Source organism: Columba livia, chromosome 3 (genome assembly GCF_036013475.1).
Source record: "Columba livia isolate bColLiv1 breed racing homer chromosome 3, bColLiv1.pat.W.v2, whole genome shotgun sequence".
In the NCBI taxonomy this organism is placed as follows: domain Eukaryota; kingdom Metazoa; phylum Chordata; class Aves; order Columbiformes; family Columbidae; genus Columba; species Columba livia.
Window position 1 is genome coordinate 72,443,552 of NC_088604.1, and position 17,548 is coordinate 72,461,099.

Below are 17,548 nucleotides of genomic sequence, written 5' to 3' on the forward strand. Positions count from 1 at the left end.
GAATGGTTCCCTGAGCATGACATGACAGGATTGATCCAGGGGGGTGGCTCAGTGATTGCAGTTTGTTTTGACCACAGGTCAGGTACTCAGCTGTTTAGAAAATGAAGAGGGAGGACTGTCAAATAAAATTTTTGTGTAATATCTGATCCAGAGTCTGTAGCAAGCTATTCAGATACAGTACTCTAAAATATGTGAAGATCAGCAACAGATAGAAGCACAGAAGTCTTGATTATTTCTGTCCTAGTACAGCTTTTAACTTGCGAGGAAATTTGATCATGTTTACACTGTGAGTCCTGCTAAATGGTTACTTAAGTGTAGTGCCTGTGTTTCTGCTGAGGCAGCAGATTTTTAAATTAGTGTGTAGAACAGCAGGGAGGGATGGTAAAATTAATTATATAAGATAGGCCTGATACCTAATTCTCTCATTCGAGGACAGAAAAAGAGAAATAAAGAACTTAATTGTTTTATCATGTAGGTTCATTTAATTATTATATAGAAAACAAATGCTAATTTGTCAATTCTGGTAACATAGCATTTTAGGAAAGAAGAGGTGAAAAAATTCTGGTCAGAAATTTCCTTGGGGACTTTCCAATAGGTTAACCAGTCCCTTGTTTTGGCGAGTTTCTCGTTGATACTCGGATACCTCATGATCGCATTTCTTCCTGGGTAGAAAACTACATCGACTTTGTTATACTTCAGTCTCTTTTTCCTCTGTGAACTGTTCTTACTCGTAATTGCTTGTGGGAAACACGGTTCTGAAACATGGCTCATATAAATAAAAAAATGGTAGATTCTGTTATTTATGCGCGGCATCTGAATAGTCTTGTGTGGGAAGAAAAAAAAAGTAGGTTTTACCCTAGAGCCCAGAAAAAGCTTTTTATAGAAACTGTAGTTTTGTTGTGTGTGATGGTTTTGGTTTTGTTTGTTTCTTTTTTGTTTGGTTGGTTTTGTGTGTGTATTATGGGCTTTTTGTTGTGGTATTTGTATTTTTTTTTAATTAAACATCAGCAGTTTTAGGAAAGTTTATCTAACTATGCTATATATATATATGTAAAATATTGAAATACATATTTTTTTGTGCAAATTGGTAAATAGTGAAAAGATACTTTTATTGCAGTGGAGTAACCTTTTTTTCAGAACATAAATGTGTGGTTGATTTTTTTTTTTTAAGCACTAGCAATACTTTCAAAACTAAGTTATTGTTACTGGTAATACCACCTAATTTGAATATTAAGGATTTATAATCTACCCTTAAAACATGCAGCAGAATAAAATCTCATTGACTAAGTTGAAGGGAACTACTTCTGTGTTACTACATAATGAAAAATAAATGGTTCTTATTGGTCAAAATCTGGATGTCAAATACTGACATTTAAATATGTGATAAATTCCCAAAGCCAAATAGGTGAATATCTTGAACAAGAACCTGGTTTAATTTTCTTTCACAGGAACAATGGCTCTTACTCCAGCTTCATGTTTCTTTTTTTTTCCCCAGAAAAACTATAATGAATAATTAAAATAAGACTTGCATGTGTCTGAATTGATCTGTATGATTACACTAGAAAACTATGTGATTGCATTAAAAAAAAAGTGAAATTATTATCACTTCTGCTATTCTGGAGTAGTTACAAGAAACTGAAGCCTGTTGCATGATTTTTCATTATTTACTTCGAGTCCAATAATCTTTTGTAATGACAGTCACTAAGACTAAAGGAATTGATTACAAAATGAAAATCTGTTGCATCTAGATTTTTCTGTGGTACTTAGAAATGTCAGAAGTCTTTTGGCTAAATGCATGAGACTTTGCCTTGTAACTGCTGGAGAGAGTCCAGCACAGGGCAACGAAGATGATGAAAGGAGTGGAGCATCTCCCTTATGAGGAAAGGCTGAGGGAGCTGGGTCTCTTTAGCTTGGAGAAGAGGAGACTAAGGGGGGACCTCATTACTGTTTATAAATATATAAAGGGTGAGTGTCAGGAGGATGGAGCCAGGCTCTTCTCGGTGACAACCAATGATAGGACAAGGGGTAATGGGTTAAAACTGGAACACAAGAGGTTCCACTTAAATTTGACAAGAAACTTCTTCTCCGTGAGGGTAACAGAGCACTGGAACAGGCTGCCCAGAGGGGTTGTGGAGTCTCCTACTCTGGAGACATTCAAGACCTGCCTCGACACATTCCTGTGTAACCTCATCTAAGTGTTCCTGCTCTGGCAGGGGGTTTGGACTAGATGATCTTTTGAGGTCCCTTCCAATCCCAAACATTCTGTGAATCTGTGATAAGGCTTTAAAAATTATTTTTATAGCTAAATATATGTTGTGTAGGAATAAAATAATGATACAAACTGCTAGAAGAAGCTTTCATGCCTCCCCTCAGCACTTATGTGATAGCATGAATAACAAACTTTCAGGGCTACCTGGAGTCTAAGCCACCTTTTGTCAGTTTATCATCAAGTGAACGCTTTAACCTACCTGATAGACAACTCACAGCAAACACATAGGGCAGCACAGGCTGCCAGTAGCAGCCTCGAAGCACAGGAATGGCTTGTCTTGACTTCTCCAGGCAGGACAGGTCTACCTGGTGGTGAGACAGCCCCAGGTCACAGGTCTGTGGAGAAGGGAATGTGCTAAGTTGGTCAGGTGGGTGCAGGGGTGCAGCTCCCTGGGGAAGAGGAGCTCCTCAAAGGCCTTTTGTGCCAGCCTCTGCCAGGCAGCCCTGGGTTCTCGCTCCTGTCTCTGGAAAATAAGCATTGGCTGGTCTCTGAAAGCTGAAAAGAAAGCTCAATAAATAGCAAAGAAAGCCTTCTCCCTAGCAACACACTGCCTTGGGCAGCTTGCACCTTCAAAGGGAAGGTCATATGATTGACATGTTTGTCCCCTAAAGAGGGTGCACACAATTAGTTTTTTCATTTCTCTGTATTTTTAAGCTGTGTGAAAGCAAGCTTTATCCAGCCGTACAAGCTTTACCACCCCCTTCTTCTGGACTTCATCAGCTCTGAGAGTTCAAGAACAAGAAAGGCATCTATGGCATTTATGAAAGAGTTAATTTTGATTTTTAAACAGTAACATTAGCATTAGAGTACCAGTAAAATGCACTTGGGACATATATGTTATGTTATGTTATGTTATGTTATATTATATATTCAACAGAGCTGTGTGCTGCTTGTATACTGGTAAGCAGCTGGAAGTAATCGTGAGCTCTTAGTACTCATTCACTTTTTAACAGCTCTTGAGAATTACTGAAAGTATATGCTGAGGGCATAGGTCCTTTTAAGCTTTCAGTATTGTGTTTCCCCAGTTGGACTAGCAATTTAAAACTTCAGTCAGTTGAATTTTGGGGCATCTTCATTAAAAAATATGATTTCTCTAGATGTTAGCTTTATACAGGTCATTAGATGGCTCCACATTAGGGGTTGTGTGTGTAGAAAAAGGCAGTGTCAACAAAACTGTGGCCTTGCACTTCCTGTTATTTGCGGAAAAAAAAAAAAAAAACAATTCATGCAAATGTTTTACAAAAGATGACTAGGTAAAATGCAGGAACAATCCTTTTAAAATCACATTTAGCTGTCATAATTATTGAGAATGTGACTACAGCAGTAAGTGTGACTGACGGTCTGAAAAGCTATTGGAAGATCACTGCTCCCTGTATACTAACATTTTATATATGGATAAGCCTAAACATTCATAGTTTTACTCTGTATTTGATTTATTCTTAATTAGTCAGTATTTTGTTTTCATGACATCTCAAGCTGAAGATAAAATGTCTAAAAGTTACTACTGCAACTTGAATTCCTATGTGGTAGTCTGCCACCCTGAATCCTGTGTATAATGAAACACGGAAGAGAAGGTACACTTGAAAGGTGTGTACTGATTCACAGCAACAGCCTTTGTACTCCTCATCACCAGCTGTTAGTTTTATGTTATTGCTCTAAAGAGAGAGACCTCTCACATTCTTTCTAGGTTACCCAATTTGATATGAAATGTCATTTTATTAGCTTTTTAAAATTATTATTATTTGTGGGTGGGAACATAATGGACATGTTTTCCATATGAAAACATGGGGTTGTATCTCAGTACTCTTTTGAGAATGAAAGGGTTTATTTATGTACTAAAACAGTAGCGTAGCTGGAAACAAAATGAGCAGTCACTGGAGTCTCCAGAGTTTGCAAAAAAACATAGTTTTGAAACCCCTCAATGGAGATTGTTCCACCCTCACCCCCGCCTTGATAGTATATCTGAGTTCAGTGTCTTTGCAGCTAAGTGAAATTCACAGCCATTCAGAGTGTATAAACTCTAAACTTTGAATAGAAATCTCATGGGATGACAGAGGAAAAATAAATGTTACAGGTCAGGCCAGACTTACCTACAAGTATTTTAATTAATCATTCCATTGTTATATTTCTAACAACTGCCTCTGATTTGTACCAGTTAGAACAACCACCTTGATCATAGGTAGATGTGTAGCATAAGTTGGTTGATTGTGTAGCGTAAGTTGGTCCCAGGACAGGTAATGTAGGAGGGATCAGGCCAGGGATCAGGTTAGGAAAGCTAAAACCCTGATAGAATTAAATCTGGCCAGGGATGTCAGGGGCAACAAGAAAAGCTTCTGTAGGTACGTCGGTCATAAAAGGAAGACCAGGGAAAATGTGGACTCTGTCTGGAAGGAAATGTGACACCTGGTTACCTGGGATGTGGGGAAGGGTGAGGTGCTCAATGGCTTTTTTGTCTCTGTCTTCACTGGCGAGTGCTCTAGGCACACCACCCAGGTCAAGAAAGACAGGGACTGGGAGAATGAAGAACCGTCCACTGTAGGAGAAGATCAGGTTTGAGACTGTCTAAGGAACCTGAAGGTGCACAAGTCCACGGGTCTGCAGATCCTGAGGGAACTAGAGGATGAAGTTGCTAAGCCACTGTCCATCGTATTTGAGAAGTCATGGCAGTCTGGTGAATCTCCCATTGACTGGAAAATGGGAAACAACCCCCTCATTTTTAAAAAGGAAAAAAAGGAAGACTCAGGGAACTACAGGCCAGTCACTCACCCTCGTGCCTGGCACAATCATGGAGCAGATCCTCCTGGAAGTTATGCTAAGTCACATAGAAAATAAGGAGATGATTGGTGACAGCCAGCCTGGGTTCACTGAGGGCAAATCGTGCCTAACAAATGTGGTGGCCTTCTACAGTGGGGTTACAGTGTTGGTGGATAAGGGAAGAGCAACTGACAATAGAGTAGTGAGGTGGATTGCAAACTGGCTTAAGGAGAGAAGCCAGAGAGTGGTAGTCAATGGTGCGGAGTCTAGTTGGAGGCCAGTATCTAGTGGAGTGCCTCAGGGGGCAGTACTGGGGCCAATATTATTCAATATATTCATTAACGATTTAGACGAGGGAATAGAGTGTACTATCAGCAAGTTTGCTGATGACACTAAGCTGGGAGGAGTGGCTGACATGCCAGAAGGCTGTGCTGCCATCCAGCGGGACCTGGACAGGCTGGAGAGTTGGGTGGGGAATAACCTGATGAAATTTAACAAGGGAAAGTGCAGAGTCCTGCATCTGGGCAGGAACAACCCCAGGTTCCAGTATAGGCTGGGGAATGACCTGTTAGAAAGCAGTGTAGGGGAAAGGAACCTGGGGGTCCTGGTGGACAACAGGATGACCATGAGCTGGCACTGTGCCCTTGTGGCCAGGAAAGCCAATGGCATCCTGGGGTGTATTGGGAAGGGGGTGGTTAGTAGATCGAGAGAGGTTCTTCTTCCCCTCTACTCTGCGCTGGTGAGACCCCATCTGGAGTAGTGTGTCCAGTTCTGGGCCCCTCAGTTCAAGAAGGATAGGGAACTGCTGGAGAGAGTCCAGTGCAGGCAAACGAAGATGATTAAGGGAGTGGAGCATCTCCCTTATGAAGAAAGGCTGAGGGAGCTGGGTCTCTTTAGTTTGGAGAAGAGGAGGCTAAGGGGGGGACCTTATTAATGTCTATAAGTATATAAAAGGTGAGTGCCATGAGGATGGAGCCAGGCTCTTCTCAGTGGCAAACAATGATAGGACAAGGGGTAATGGGATCAAGCTGGAACACAAGAGGTTCCACTTAAATTTGACAAGAAACTTCTCAGTGAGGGTGACAGAGCACTGGAACAGGCTGCCCGGGGAGGTTGTGGAGTCTCTTTCCCTGGAGACATTCAAAACCCACCTGGACATGTTCCTGTGCGACCTCACCTAGGCGTTCCTGCTCCAGCAGGGGGATTGGACTAGATGATCTTTTGAGGTCCCTTCCAGTCCCAAACATACTGTGATACTGTGTGTGACATCATCCACCTGGACTTAAGCAGCGCATTTCTGCATTACCTCCTTGTGTCTAAATTGGAGAGACGTGGATTTGACAGATGGAGCACTCAGTGGATAAGGAATTGACTGGATGGTCATGCTCAGAGAGTTGCAGTCAATGATTTAGATGAGACATGAGGAAGAAATTCTTGACCATGAGGGTGTTGAGGCACTGGAACAGGCTGCCCAGAGAAGCTGTGGATGCTTCATCCCTGAAAGTACTCAGAGCGAGGCTGGATATGGCTTTGAGCAACCTGGTCTAATGGAGGGTGTCCCTGCCCATGGCAAGAGGCTTAGAACTAGTTGATCTTTTAGGTCCCTTCCAACCCAAGCTGTTCTGTGATTTTTATAATTTACTTAAATCTCAGGGTGGATTAAAGCATTTGTCCTGATACAAGTAGAGTGTGTCAATGCAGTCTCCAGGTGTTTTGGCACTGTTCAAAAGGCTACAGCTGGAATAAGGACCTGCAATAATGTAGCTTGTGTTTGGTTTCTGCTCGGTTCAGATTCTGGGGATGTTTATGGTACTTCGGATGTTGCTGGTAGAGCTGTGTGTGGGAAACTTGTACTAGAGGCTTGCCTGGTATTATCGCACTCAGTGTGCTTATGGTTTAGCTTCTGCTTTCACAAGTAAATGAACCGGTGAGGAGGAATTGTGCATGTCTAGCATTCCAAAATTAGAAATACCAAAAATAAAGTGTTCAGCTCTGAATGTTTTTTAACTGGGCTTGCACATCGCTAAAAATAGATCTAATGCATTATTGATAGCTGTTTAACTTGAATCTTAATACAAAAGTTAGCAAATATCTATGCTAACAAATGCATCTTAATGTATTTTAGTATTATTCTGTCTTTTTGAAAACATTTGAGAAGGTCCTGCATAATTATTTTTTTCTTTTATGATTTTTGTGAGTTTGGTGTATATACATGTCATGGAAGATGTATTCCTGTTCTGGAGCTATATGAATTGCTGAAGCTGTTCTCTGTGGTGTGTAGGGTTTCTTGTCACTGATTTTATTAACACTATTTAAATGATGCGGTGCAAGGGAAAGATGAATGATAATTAAAATTAAAAAAAAAAAAAAAACAAAACAAAGCCAAACAAAAAGCAAGTTCTGGACTTAAGTATTGTTGAGTGTCTATAGTATAATTGACACAAGGGGTATTATTTCCTTGAAAGCCCTAGACCCTGTGATTTAAATATGAACCCATCACATCTGTCCTAAAGAAATGTTGGGACAGACATAAAAATCCATTAAGGTCAAGCAGAATGCTGCTCCTGATTTTTATTTTTTTTTTTTTTTTTTTTTTTTTTTTTTTTTTTTTTTTTTTATTCCCTGCAATATAGTAACAACTAGTACCCAGACGGCGTGTGGGGAAGCAAACCTCTAAGTTGCACTGGTGCTGTGTTTCAGTCTGGCTTTTAGAATGTACTTCATGCTGATTTTCTGTACCTTATCTGTATTTTCTTCTTGCAGAAATGGAAAGTGGGGGAGGGAGGCCATAAGGACTCTTGAAAATATAACTTGTAAGCCAAGTATCATGATTAAACAGGGGTATGTCAGATAAGGTGATGGGAAGTGTAAAAAGATATGCTGCCTTTTCCCTCAGTGTATCTTTAACATTATGACCAATGAATTTGTCAAGTGAAACAGCACAGTCGTCTTTGCATATCATTTGAACTGAGAGCTTGCTTTGAAGAAGATAAGCAGACTGTGTTGCTCAGAAGACATAATGATGCTAATTTATCTTTGCCTGTCCTCATAGACATAGCAGTATGTGTCAGTGTTGAAAAGGAAATAGAGAAATAACGGAGCTATAGCTTGCCACCTATTCAATGCCGCAGAACTGTTGGTGGTGTACAGGGCTCTAAGAAATATGAGTGGTCTTAAAGTAGTGATTCATATTACTTTGTCTCAGAAGCATTTGGAAAAGTTTCCTTTGATATAAGAGTAGCTACCAAATTATGCCACAAAAGACCTCTTGCACAAATTCTCCTCAGCACAAAGCTCTTTTGTAGGCTTTCTATTCCATCACCATCAGAAGTGTGTAATCAGGGATGAGAAAGCCTAAGTAACAAGTTTACCAGAAACTTCTAACTGTCAATATTTATATTTTGTGTATGGGAAACTTAAAAGTCTTTGGCAATTTTTTTGAGGGGAAGAGATGGTGGGTTGTTTTCTCTAATACTGAGTAATAGAGTACCTTACCAGAAATAAAAGCCTTTACAAAAGTGAAATCTGATGTCTTGCAGTAGCTAATTGATTAATAGTTTAGGTACTCAGATTCAGATTCTTCAAAAAGCTCTTTGTGTTTTACAGCTGGTTACCTGTCATCTTGCCAAGGATGTTGTTGCCATAGATACTTCAGTATTTTAACAACTTATATGTAAAAAAACCCCACAACCTTCCAAACGTAGATTTTTCAATGTGCATACCTTAGCTTCAAGAATTCCAGTATGTTGTAGCCTATGATATTTTATAATATATTTTACAATATATTGATGTCTGTCTTTTGGTTTAATGCGTTTATGTCTCAGAATTTGTAGTATATTGTTTGTGAGGTCTTTTGTTTATAAATTATGAATGGAAAGGTTTTGTCCCTGAATGGAGACATTCATGTGTAAAGGCTGTTTGACTGGCGCATGGTGTGTTAGGAATACATACTGATACAAGTGAATTGCAGTGGAACATTTTTCTTTGTCATGGAGATGAAAGAATTCTAGAGGCCAGAGAGTCCAGCGAGTGTGGCAGCGCAAGCCTGACCACTGCAGCCATGGGGCTGTGTAGCAGGTGGGCACTGCAGGCAGGCGGGGTGGCAGACCCCTGTGGGGCTGCAGCACCCCTGGGTAAGGAGGATAAGGTCAGTGGCAGTAAAATACTTCAGTGATGCTATTGTGTTTTACCAAAATTTGTAATAAATTTAATAAATTGCAGGTGGCTTATAATATACGGACACGCAGTTTTAAAGAATAATGGAAGTCTTTGTATGTAATGTGTGTATTTCTAGAGATACAGTGGTAGAAAGGTTATGTTTATTGTGTGTGGCAATTGTAAATTACTTTTCTATTTGAGGAAGAATTTAAATTACCTATTCTTGTTCATTAGTGTAGTGTTCTTTAACTGCTAAGGTCTCTGCCATTCTGTTGAAAGTGTGTGTAAAATACTTTCATGCCTTACCTGTGTACTAAAAAATACAATGTGCTATTGGAATAATTCTCTACCTGAAGTAAATGTGTAAAAATCCATATGGACTTGGACAGAATGTGGTAGCTGGAAGAGGTCCCTCTGAGGGTGGCAGGAAAGGTGGCAAGCCACTGTTCAGTCTAACCAGTGGCAGTGTGGGAAGGGCAGGCAGATGGTCTGCATGAGAAGTTGCTGGGATGCTTGGAAAGCAAGTGCTGCTCGATAGAGCTCTTGTGTTGCCGAGGCTGCCTGGTCATTCTTTCCATGAGCCAGGTGGGACAAGCCTGCTGCAGTTGGCTGGGGAACATCAAGAGTGATTTCTGGCCTCTGTATTCGCAGTTGATTTATCCGTCATTTTGCTTCACTGTCATTTCCTCTTCTCACTTGCTGCTTCTGCTCTGATCCTGAAAGGATAGCCCTGGAACAGCTTGTAAAGGACCGCTGCCTTAACCAAAGTCAGACTTGGTCACATTTGGTGCAAGATAAAACTGTCTGTAGTCTGTCCTAGGGTTGAGTTTGGTTCAGTTCCTGAGAATTGAGCTGAAGTCCAGGGATGTGTGTGACAGGATTGCAAAAATGTCATCCAAAATGCATGACATTTGGAAGCTAGATTGTCAATGAAGGGCACTAACGTCATCTAAATAAGTGTATCTTTATTATTATGAATGTAGGAAAAAGGTACATTTGTTATATTTCTCAAAGCAGCTACTTTAAAAGGAAAATGAGCATTATACGGGAAAAGTATGTGTTTGTACAGAAATGCTGAAAGCCTTCCCTGCCAGTCCTGGTAATAATGAGAATCAGAGTATGTTCTGAGACTTAGCCAGGTAAGACCGTGAGGCTCAAGGAGCTCTGTCAGGACGAGGTGTCCCTGCTGTCATACAAGTTGAGCGGATTGCTTAGTTTGTGAATTAACTCAGCTGCAGTCACCTTCCGTGTGGGCCAGTTTGGGTCTGCAGCAGTGTGGCAGGGCAGCGAGGGCGCTGCCTGACACTGGATGCTAGCGCCTGGATCTCTGCTCTGGAGTAAACGTTGCTACTTGATCCTTCTTTTCTTTACAGATAATATCTTTCCTTCTCTAATTTGTTATAGGCCTCTCAGAGTTGACTGTACACAGAATCTAACAGTCTGTCACCTCTGATGGATGACTGAAGTCATCTTCTGAACTCCTTCATTGACATAGGATAGTGAATGCACGTCTGTTGAGAGTCTGTATGCCTGTGTCTTCCACCTTGATAACCTGTCTGTCTAGTGTGTGTGTGTTTTGTGAATAAATAAGAAGTTAAACTGTATGATGCTCTTAAGGGTGCACTGTATGCGCATGAGAATCTGAGGCATTTAAGTGCCTAATAATTATTTCAGAAGCATTAAACAAAATAATTCTCTGAGCATCCTGAGGTATCTGAGGTTGGAGTAAAGCTTGGACAATGATAATGAAAATAGCTTTATCAGAGCTCCCTGCTTCATGACATGAAACAAGCTCACACTAATAGCAATTTATAATGTAATTGCCTTCCTCTTTTTTTGTTTTTTAAACAGCATTGCCCAATGTAGGTGACAGAATTGTGGTTTTAACTGGGCATCAGCATGGTCAGTGTTGTGTACTTTGTTTGAAATTGGTTTATTTGGGAAAAATTTCCCCAGAGATTTCATCTAAGTGGCACTTGTGGTTGTTACTAGCATTTTGAACCTTGTGACTATTAATCCTACTCTGATGAAGACTAGAAGATAAATTACTTAAAATGATAGTGGTCACTGGCATTTGGTCTCCTTTTTGTCTTTTTATTGCTAGCCCAAGTAGATCTGAGCTACTGGGAGGAGCACTGGCTGCGTGTTCACAGAACGGTAACTGCTGCTGTCTGTGCACAGCTGGCGTTGTTAGGATTTACTGCTTGTATCTCTTCAGTATTTGTATTCAGTGAGCAGCTGCAAGAGCTTACATTTAAAGAATTATGTTTTGAGATACCATTTAAGGTTTTTTCTTAATCTGCATGTTATATTGTACATGAGAAATACAAGGAAAGCGCTGGAGATTTAAGAGGATGAGCGGTCTGAGTCAATCACTTGAGCTTCAACTTAGTAATGCAAATCTGGCTTTAAGTGACCTTATTGATGTTTGCTCAAAGTAGCTTCCTTTTGGTACAAATGACTGAGCTTTGTTGTAGCTATTGTACAGGTAATGTACTGTCCCTTTAGAGATTGCCTTTGTATCCTTGATGCAACCTCTCTTTGCTTTAACAGAGAGTGCCTGCAGCAATGCCTGGAGCTAAGATAGATTGCATTGGTGTGCCGCATTTGATCATCTGTCAGCAAGTAAGAGAGGATAGGGCAGGCAAAAACATGTGCCCATTGCTCTACCCCAGCTCTTGGAAAATGGAGGCTTTGGCTAGTGGTGAATGATGTTCAAGCAGAGAGCTTGATACCAGGGAATGAAGGACACGACAGCAGCTCTGAAAGGGTCCTGGCCACCTCTGTGACTTACGCCTTGAAGAGAGGTGGCAAGCGCCTGTTGCAAGTTGAGGATGCGAAAGGGTAGCAGGATTTTGAGCAGTGTTAGTCGGTTGGTGCAAAATAGTGGTAAGCACCCATGTCTTGAGGAGATAGTATTGTATAATAAACAGTGCCATCTTCTGGGAGGCGTTGGAACGATGCCCTTGTGGTCAGCAGGAAAAAGGTTTTTGAAGGGGCAGGGAGGTGTTTGGTTGGGTTTTTTTCTCTCTGTCTAATGAGGGCTTTGAAAAGCAAAATACCAGAAGTTGAAAGGCAGTGTTAATGTCTAGTAATGCAAGTCCACATCTTACATCTGTGAATTACAACTGAGACAGTCTTCAAGGAAAAGTTTAAAAGAATAGAAGTTTTATCAACTGCTGAATAGTACTCTGGAGAAGTAAATCTCAAAAATATAGCTTAAGGACTTGGTCTGCTTTGTATGCTGAAGTCCATTGTTGTCTTTGTAAACATACTTCATAAAACCTGGATCATTGCAACATCTTTTTGTATAGAAAGCATAGTGACCTATAGGCCAACATTAGAAGATCCAACATTGTTTTCTTTTATTGCTTTTATGTTGTTATAACTCCTTGTGGGTATACCAGAAGGGAAAAAATGTTTTCTGTCTTAAAATTACCACCCTATAAATAGTTACTTTTGGGAAATATTCACTGTGGTGCAAAATCTGGGATTAGAGTTACTAAAATTATCCTAGCAAGTGGAATGTAAGATTCAGCATTTACTGGGACTCATTAATGGTGTCAGATCAATCACCTGAACTCTTATTTGGAGGAGGTGAACAATTTTAGTAACATTAATGGAACTATATGGGAGATGCAGCTGACATTGTGAGGGGTTTTTTTTTTGTTACACTTTCAAATAAATACACAAATAAAGGAACCCAAGCAAAAAGCCAATAACAAAGTATAACCATTGTGGGGGCAGGGGAAAAGAGGAATCAGCGTGTTAATCTTTATTGCTAAAATAAATTAGATAAGGTATATCCAGAATGACAAGAATTAGTGAGGTCTGGGTAGGCAGATAGATTTGGGATTGGTTTTATCATATTATGATTGTTTAGGTGATTTATCAGCAAAGATGCAATGCAATAATAGTTTCTAAAGAAAAATAGATTTATTTTGTGTGTAAATTTTAAGTCTATTCTGAGTGTGTCATATTAAGGATGCTTTAATCAGTACCTTTTGTATTCCAGAGGGTCTCATTTTAATGACTGGAGTCTGAGGTTTCTGGATAGTAGAGTACGAAATCGTACTTAATTGTACGATTGATTTGTAGTTAATATGGCAATTGAATGTGTATTTACCTTTTCAATATTAGTGTTAGCTTGGTCTGCCACACAGTATTTAATATACAATTTCAAACTTTAGGTATATTCTGAATGTTTAACAACATAAATTGTTACTGTGTGCAGCCTTTGTGTTTATGCAAGTCCTCAGTATTACAGTTAAGACTTTCATTGCTGACATCTGAAAGTGATTTAGTGTTGACCCATCTTACCATGTTGATTTTAAGTTGTTGATAAAAATCAGATGTAATTTTCCATTGCAAGGGGTGATGGTCCTTGAGCATACCTCACACTAAGTACTGTATTTGCTTACATACAATTTAAAAACATTTTTGGCTTAGAATTTAATTTAGTAAATTACTTTTCTGTAGTTTGGGAGTAAAGTATGTATAACAATGTTTTGCTGGAAAATAACCTGAAAAAATATTTCCCTATACATTTGGAGCACTGTGTGTAGATAATCCTATTAACTAGTTTGAGAAGATGTTTTACCGGTGCAGTGCTGTAATGGGCACAGAGGTATTTAATATGTTTTGTTGTTATTGGTAGTGATTGCGATTCTTTGTGGCTTTTAATACTGTTGGTTTGTGGTGTGGGGCTGGGTTGGTTGTCTGTTTAGGGCTTTTTTTTTTTTTGTAATCACTCTTGTTCTTTGAAGTCCTAGTTCAAACCACCTGTAAGAACTGTAGTTTAAAACAGGTGACCTTCTGAAATCAGACTTCTAAGATTTTCAGAGTGGATGGCGTAGTATGGAACATGCTGTTCCAAGTATCTGGAAAACATTGTGTGAATAGACAGCTGACGCTGCCCTCTTTTCCATCTGACTGAGAATTTCAGCAGTGGCATTCAGTGCGAGAAGCAAGGTGGTAACTCAGCATTACAGTAGATGCTGACCATCTCTCTGGGGTTTCGTATATCATAAACTTGATTTCTGATTGATAGGATGTAGACTAAACAAATGGCAGTATTTCTGGAAAGACAGATCTTAAAACTAAAATTATACTGATTAGAAATACTTTTGTTAGTAACTGAAGATGTGAGCTTTTTTACTGAATACTATATAATATTTATGCAAGCTGCAGGATACCAATGGAGTAGATAACTTCAGGGAAGTAATTTATATTGACGCAAAACCAAGAATAAGGTATACTGTATGAATAGTAGTTATATCCTAATTGGAATACATCTGCATGTGCCAGAATTGTGAATTCTGCCTTACAAAGTTGTTCATGTTCTGTTTGGAAAGCTACTGAAAGTTTGTTGTTTATTTTTTGTTTGCTTCCCTCTGTGCTGCTGCATCATGCTCCCACCTCCCCACAGCCCAAAGTAGTCCATATCAACTACAGTGGAGCAAGCTACAACAAACTGAAGTTGCTTCAAATTTGTAGTGTTTGTTCTTTTTCTAGCCCAATATTACAGAATTTTTAAAGATCCCTTTAGGAGTACGTTAAAATGTTTATTAACACTTTCAAAATACCTTAAACAATTTTTGTCAAGCACAACTTAACGCTTAAACTTATTTTTATGATTTATGGTATAAGCCTTTTTCAAAACTGTTTTAAGATACTGATGAACAGCTCTTAATGATAGACAATAAGCAACTTGCACTAAATTTTAAGGAAAAGTTGACAGAGCTTAGTTTTTTTGTGACTAATGGTAAGCAGGTATTTTGTTTGGATAAAACTTGAAGGCATTTTATTCTAGGTCCCTTAAATCAGGGGTGTCGAACTCATTTTCACTGGGGGCCGCATCAGCCTTGCCCGTGCCTTCAAAGGGCCGAGTGTAATTTTAGGACTGTAGAAATGTAGGAGTAGTTACATTTATACAGTCCTAAAATTACATTCGGCCCTTTGAAGGCACCAGCAAGGCTGATGCGGCCCCCGGGGAAAATGAGTTTGACATCGCTGCCTTAAATATTGTGAACTCGTGAATTAATAAGCCTGACTTTCTTTCCTTCTTTTTGCATGCAGGCAGAAGGAGAAGACAGCCTTAAAAAGATGCAGCTGATGGAGCTTGCAATCCTGAATGGCACCTACAGAGATGCCAACATCAAATCACGTAAGCACGTTACAAGCTCGAGGGTCAAAGCTATAGTAATGTTTACAGGTTCTGATTCCTAAAGCTGATTCTGGCACATGTACAGTAGCAACTGTGTTGGAGAATGGAAGGCAGTAAAAAAAACGCCAACAAAACAGTAGGTAGCTCTTGCAAGAGATCTTCTGGAGATAAGTTATGTCAGTTTTAGGTATTGCACACCCTTCTTCCGCTCTTTTTGTAAACAGTATGTCTGGGTTGAAATATTTACAAACACATAGTTTAAAAAAGTTCAACCCTTAACCCTGATTTTTCTGTCTTACAGTCATTTTTCCTTAATACATAAGAAGGACAACAGACCCCTTTTCAATTTTATTTGTAGCTATTTAATTTGAAAATGTTACAGATGTTCAGGATACTGTGAATACGTTTTTCTGTGTTACATTTCTTCCTTTCATCTTGCCTTGCATGTGTCCCCCCAATGTTTTGTTTTTCCAACAATTGAACTGATTTCACAGCTGAGTTCACAGGGATCAGTGATGTAATGAGCCATTTTTACGATTTCTTCCATTACATTTGTGTGACAATGCTTTTGCAAATGCATGTATGCACAGGTTTATACTTGAAAATTAATTACATACACTTACTAATGAGAACATACACATATTACGTGTGATACAAATAATTTTCTCTAGTTGAAAATCTAATTTCTTCTCCAGAAAATGTAGTTGCTGATACTGTTCCAAAGGAAATTTTTGCTCTAGCTGTGATACAGATGTCAAATACAACCATAGTTAAATCAGTCTTTTCACTAAGGGCCTACTGATATTTGCAAATTTGTTTCTCCACACAGTCACCATTTCAGTGTTGAATATGTTTAAAGGTTGGAATGAAGTTAGGTCAATTTGGGAGTGCTTATTCCAGTGTAATTATTCTGATTAGAAAAGATACAGAAGCAAGGGCTTTTACCACTACAATGGTGGTGGAAAGTCTTTCAACCTTAATGAACACTGTAATATTTAAAGCCAGATCAGTTTTAAATATATTTTAGTCTCTAAATTATTGCAGATTTATGAGTAAAATAGCTTTCAGATTAGTGTAAATTGATGCAAACTGTTGCATGGAAGTCTTCATATTCATTTGAGCGATTTCTTTGTCTGATCTATTCCCATTGTTCTATTGTATCAGTGTAAGTGGGAAGATGGATTTTTTTTTTTTTTTTTTTTTTTTTTTTTGCTAGAGATTTCCACACTAATATTCACTTTTTGATAATAAGACTGTTTCCCTGCTTGTGTTTTGATTTTACTGAAAGCTTGAAGATGCAGAAGCCATACTGGTTTATTTCTGTTTAATTAGAATGTTTGAGAGGTTTTTTTTCATTATGCATTCAACCTGAGCACTGCTGTTTAAAAAAGAAATTAAGCCACAACAATCTGAAATCTGAAAAACTTCTGCCACATTTCTCATGTCAGACCACCTGTAAGTTAAATGAATCGATGTAGATCAACAGTAGTGCATAGAAATCTATAAATTATAATCCTTTAATATTCACTGTTACCAGCTGATCTGTTAGTATTTAAGGAGTTGTTCATCTTATGTGCCAACATGCTTCACATAACATGTAATGAAATGTGATAGTACTGTTTTTGGTTTGGGTTTTTTTTGGCACCTATTTTCTTTAACCTAAGCAAGTCCATAGTGAACTTCTAATACAAAGACATAGTGTTTTATTTTGGGGAATTTTATGTGGAAATCACTTTTGAGTCTTATTTTATTCATGCTAGAGTAGGAGAGGAGATGCGTTGTGTTTCTAGGTCATAATTCACTTCACTCATCCTGGAAACAGAAATTGTGTATATGTTTAAATGCAATTTTAAGACGTAAAAAAGCTGTAGAATCATACGGCAGCTCTGCATAACTGAGTATCTGTGGACTCTGTAGTTGCACTAAATTTTGTACTCTGTATTTGATTATCACAGTATTTTCCTTGTACCTTCTGCATGCATCTCAGTCTCATGCAGTCTTGATAGCGTAAATGAAGAAATGTGGTCTTTTTGGAGCTTTTGTGCTGTGTAACCTGTTTGAGAAATCTACCTCACTGTTTTACAATGGCTTTTTTATTTTGCATGTTCATACTTAATCACACTGGAAAATGGAAAGCTGTTTGCATTTGAATGGTGTGCTTTGGCACTGTGATCAGCGCATGTACTAATGATTTCCTTTTA

General features: G+C 39.0%; 1 protein-coding gene across 7 annotated transcripts in view; it reads left to right on the forward strand.

Annotated features, from left to right (window-relative positions):
* The window catches only part of QKI (QKI, KH domain containing RNA binding), a 156,554-nt gene that overhangs the window by 128,051 nt on the left and 10,955 nt on the right, over positions 1-17,548 (forward strand). For all 7 annotated transcript variants that reach the window (XM_065057584.1, XM_065057585.1, XM_065057586.1 and 4 more), the window contains exon 5: positions 15,260-15,347. In XM_065057584.1, coding sequence (XP_064913656.1) covers positions 15,260-15,347 — 88 coding nt within the window. The remainder of the gene's footprint in view (positions 1-15,259; positions 15,348-17,548) is intronic.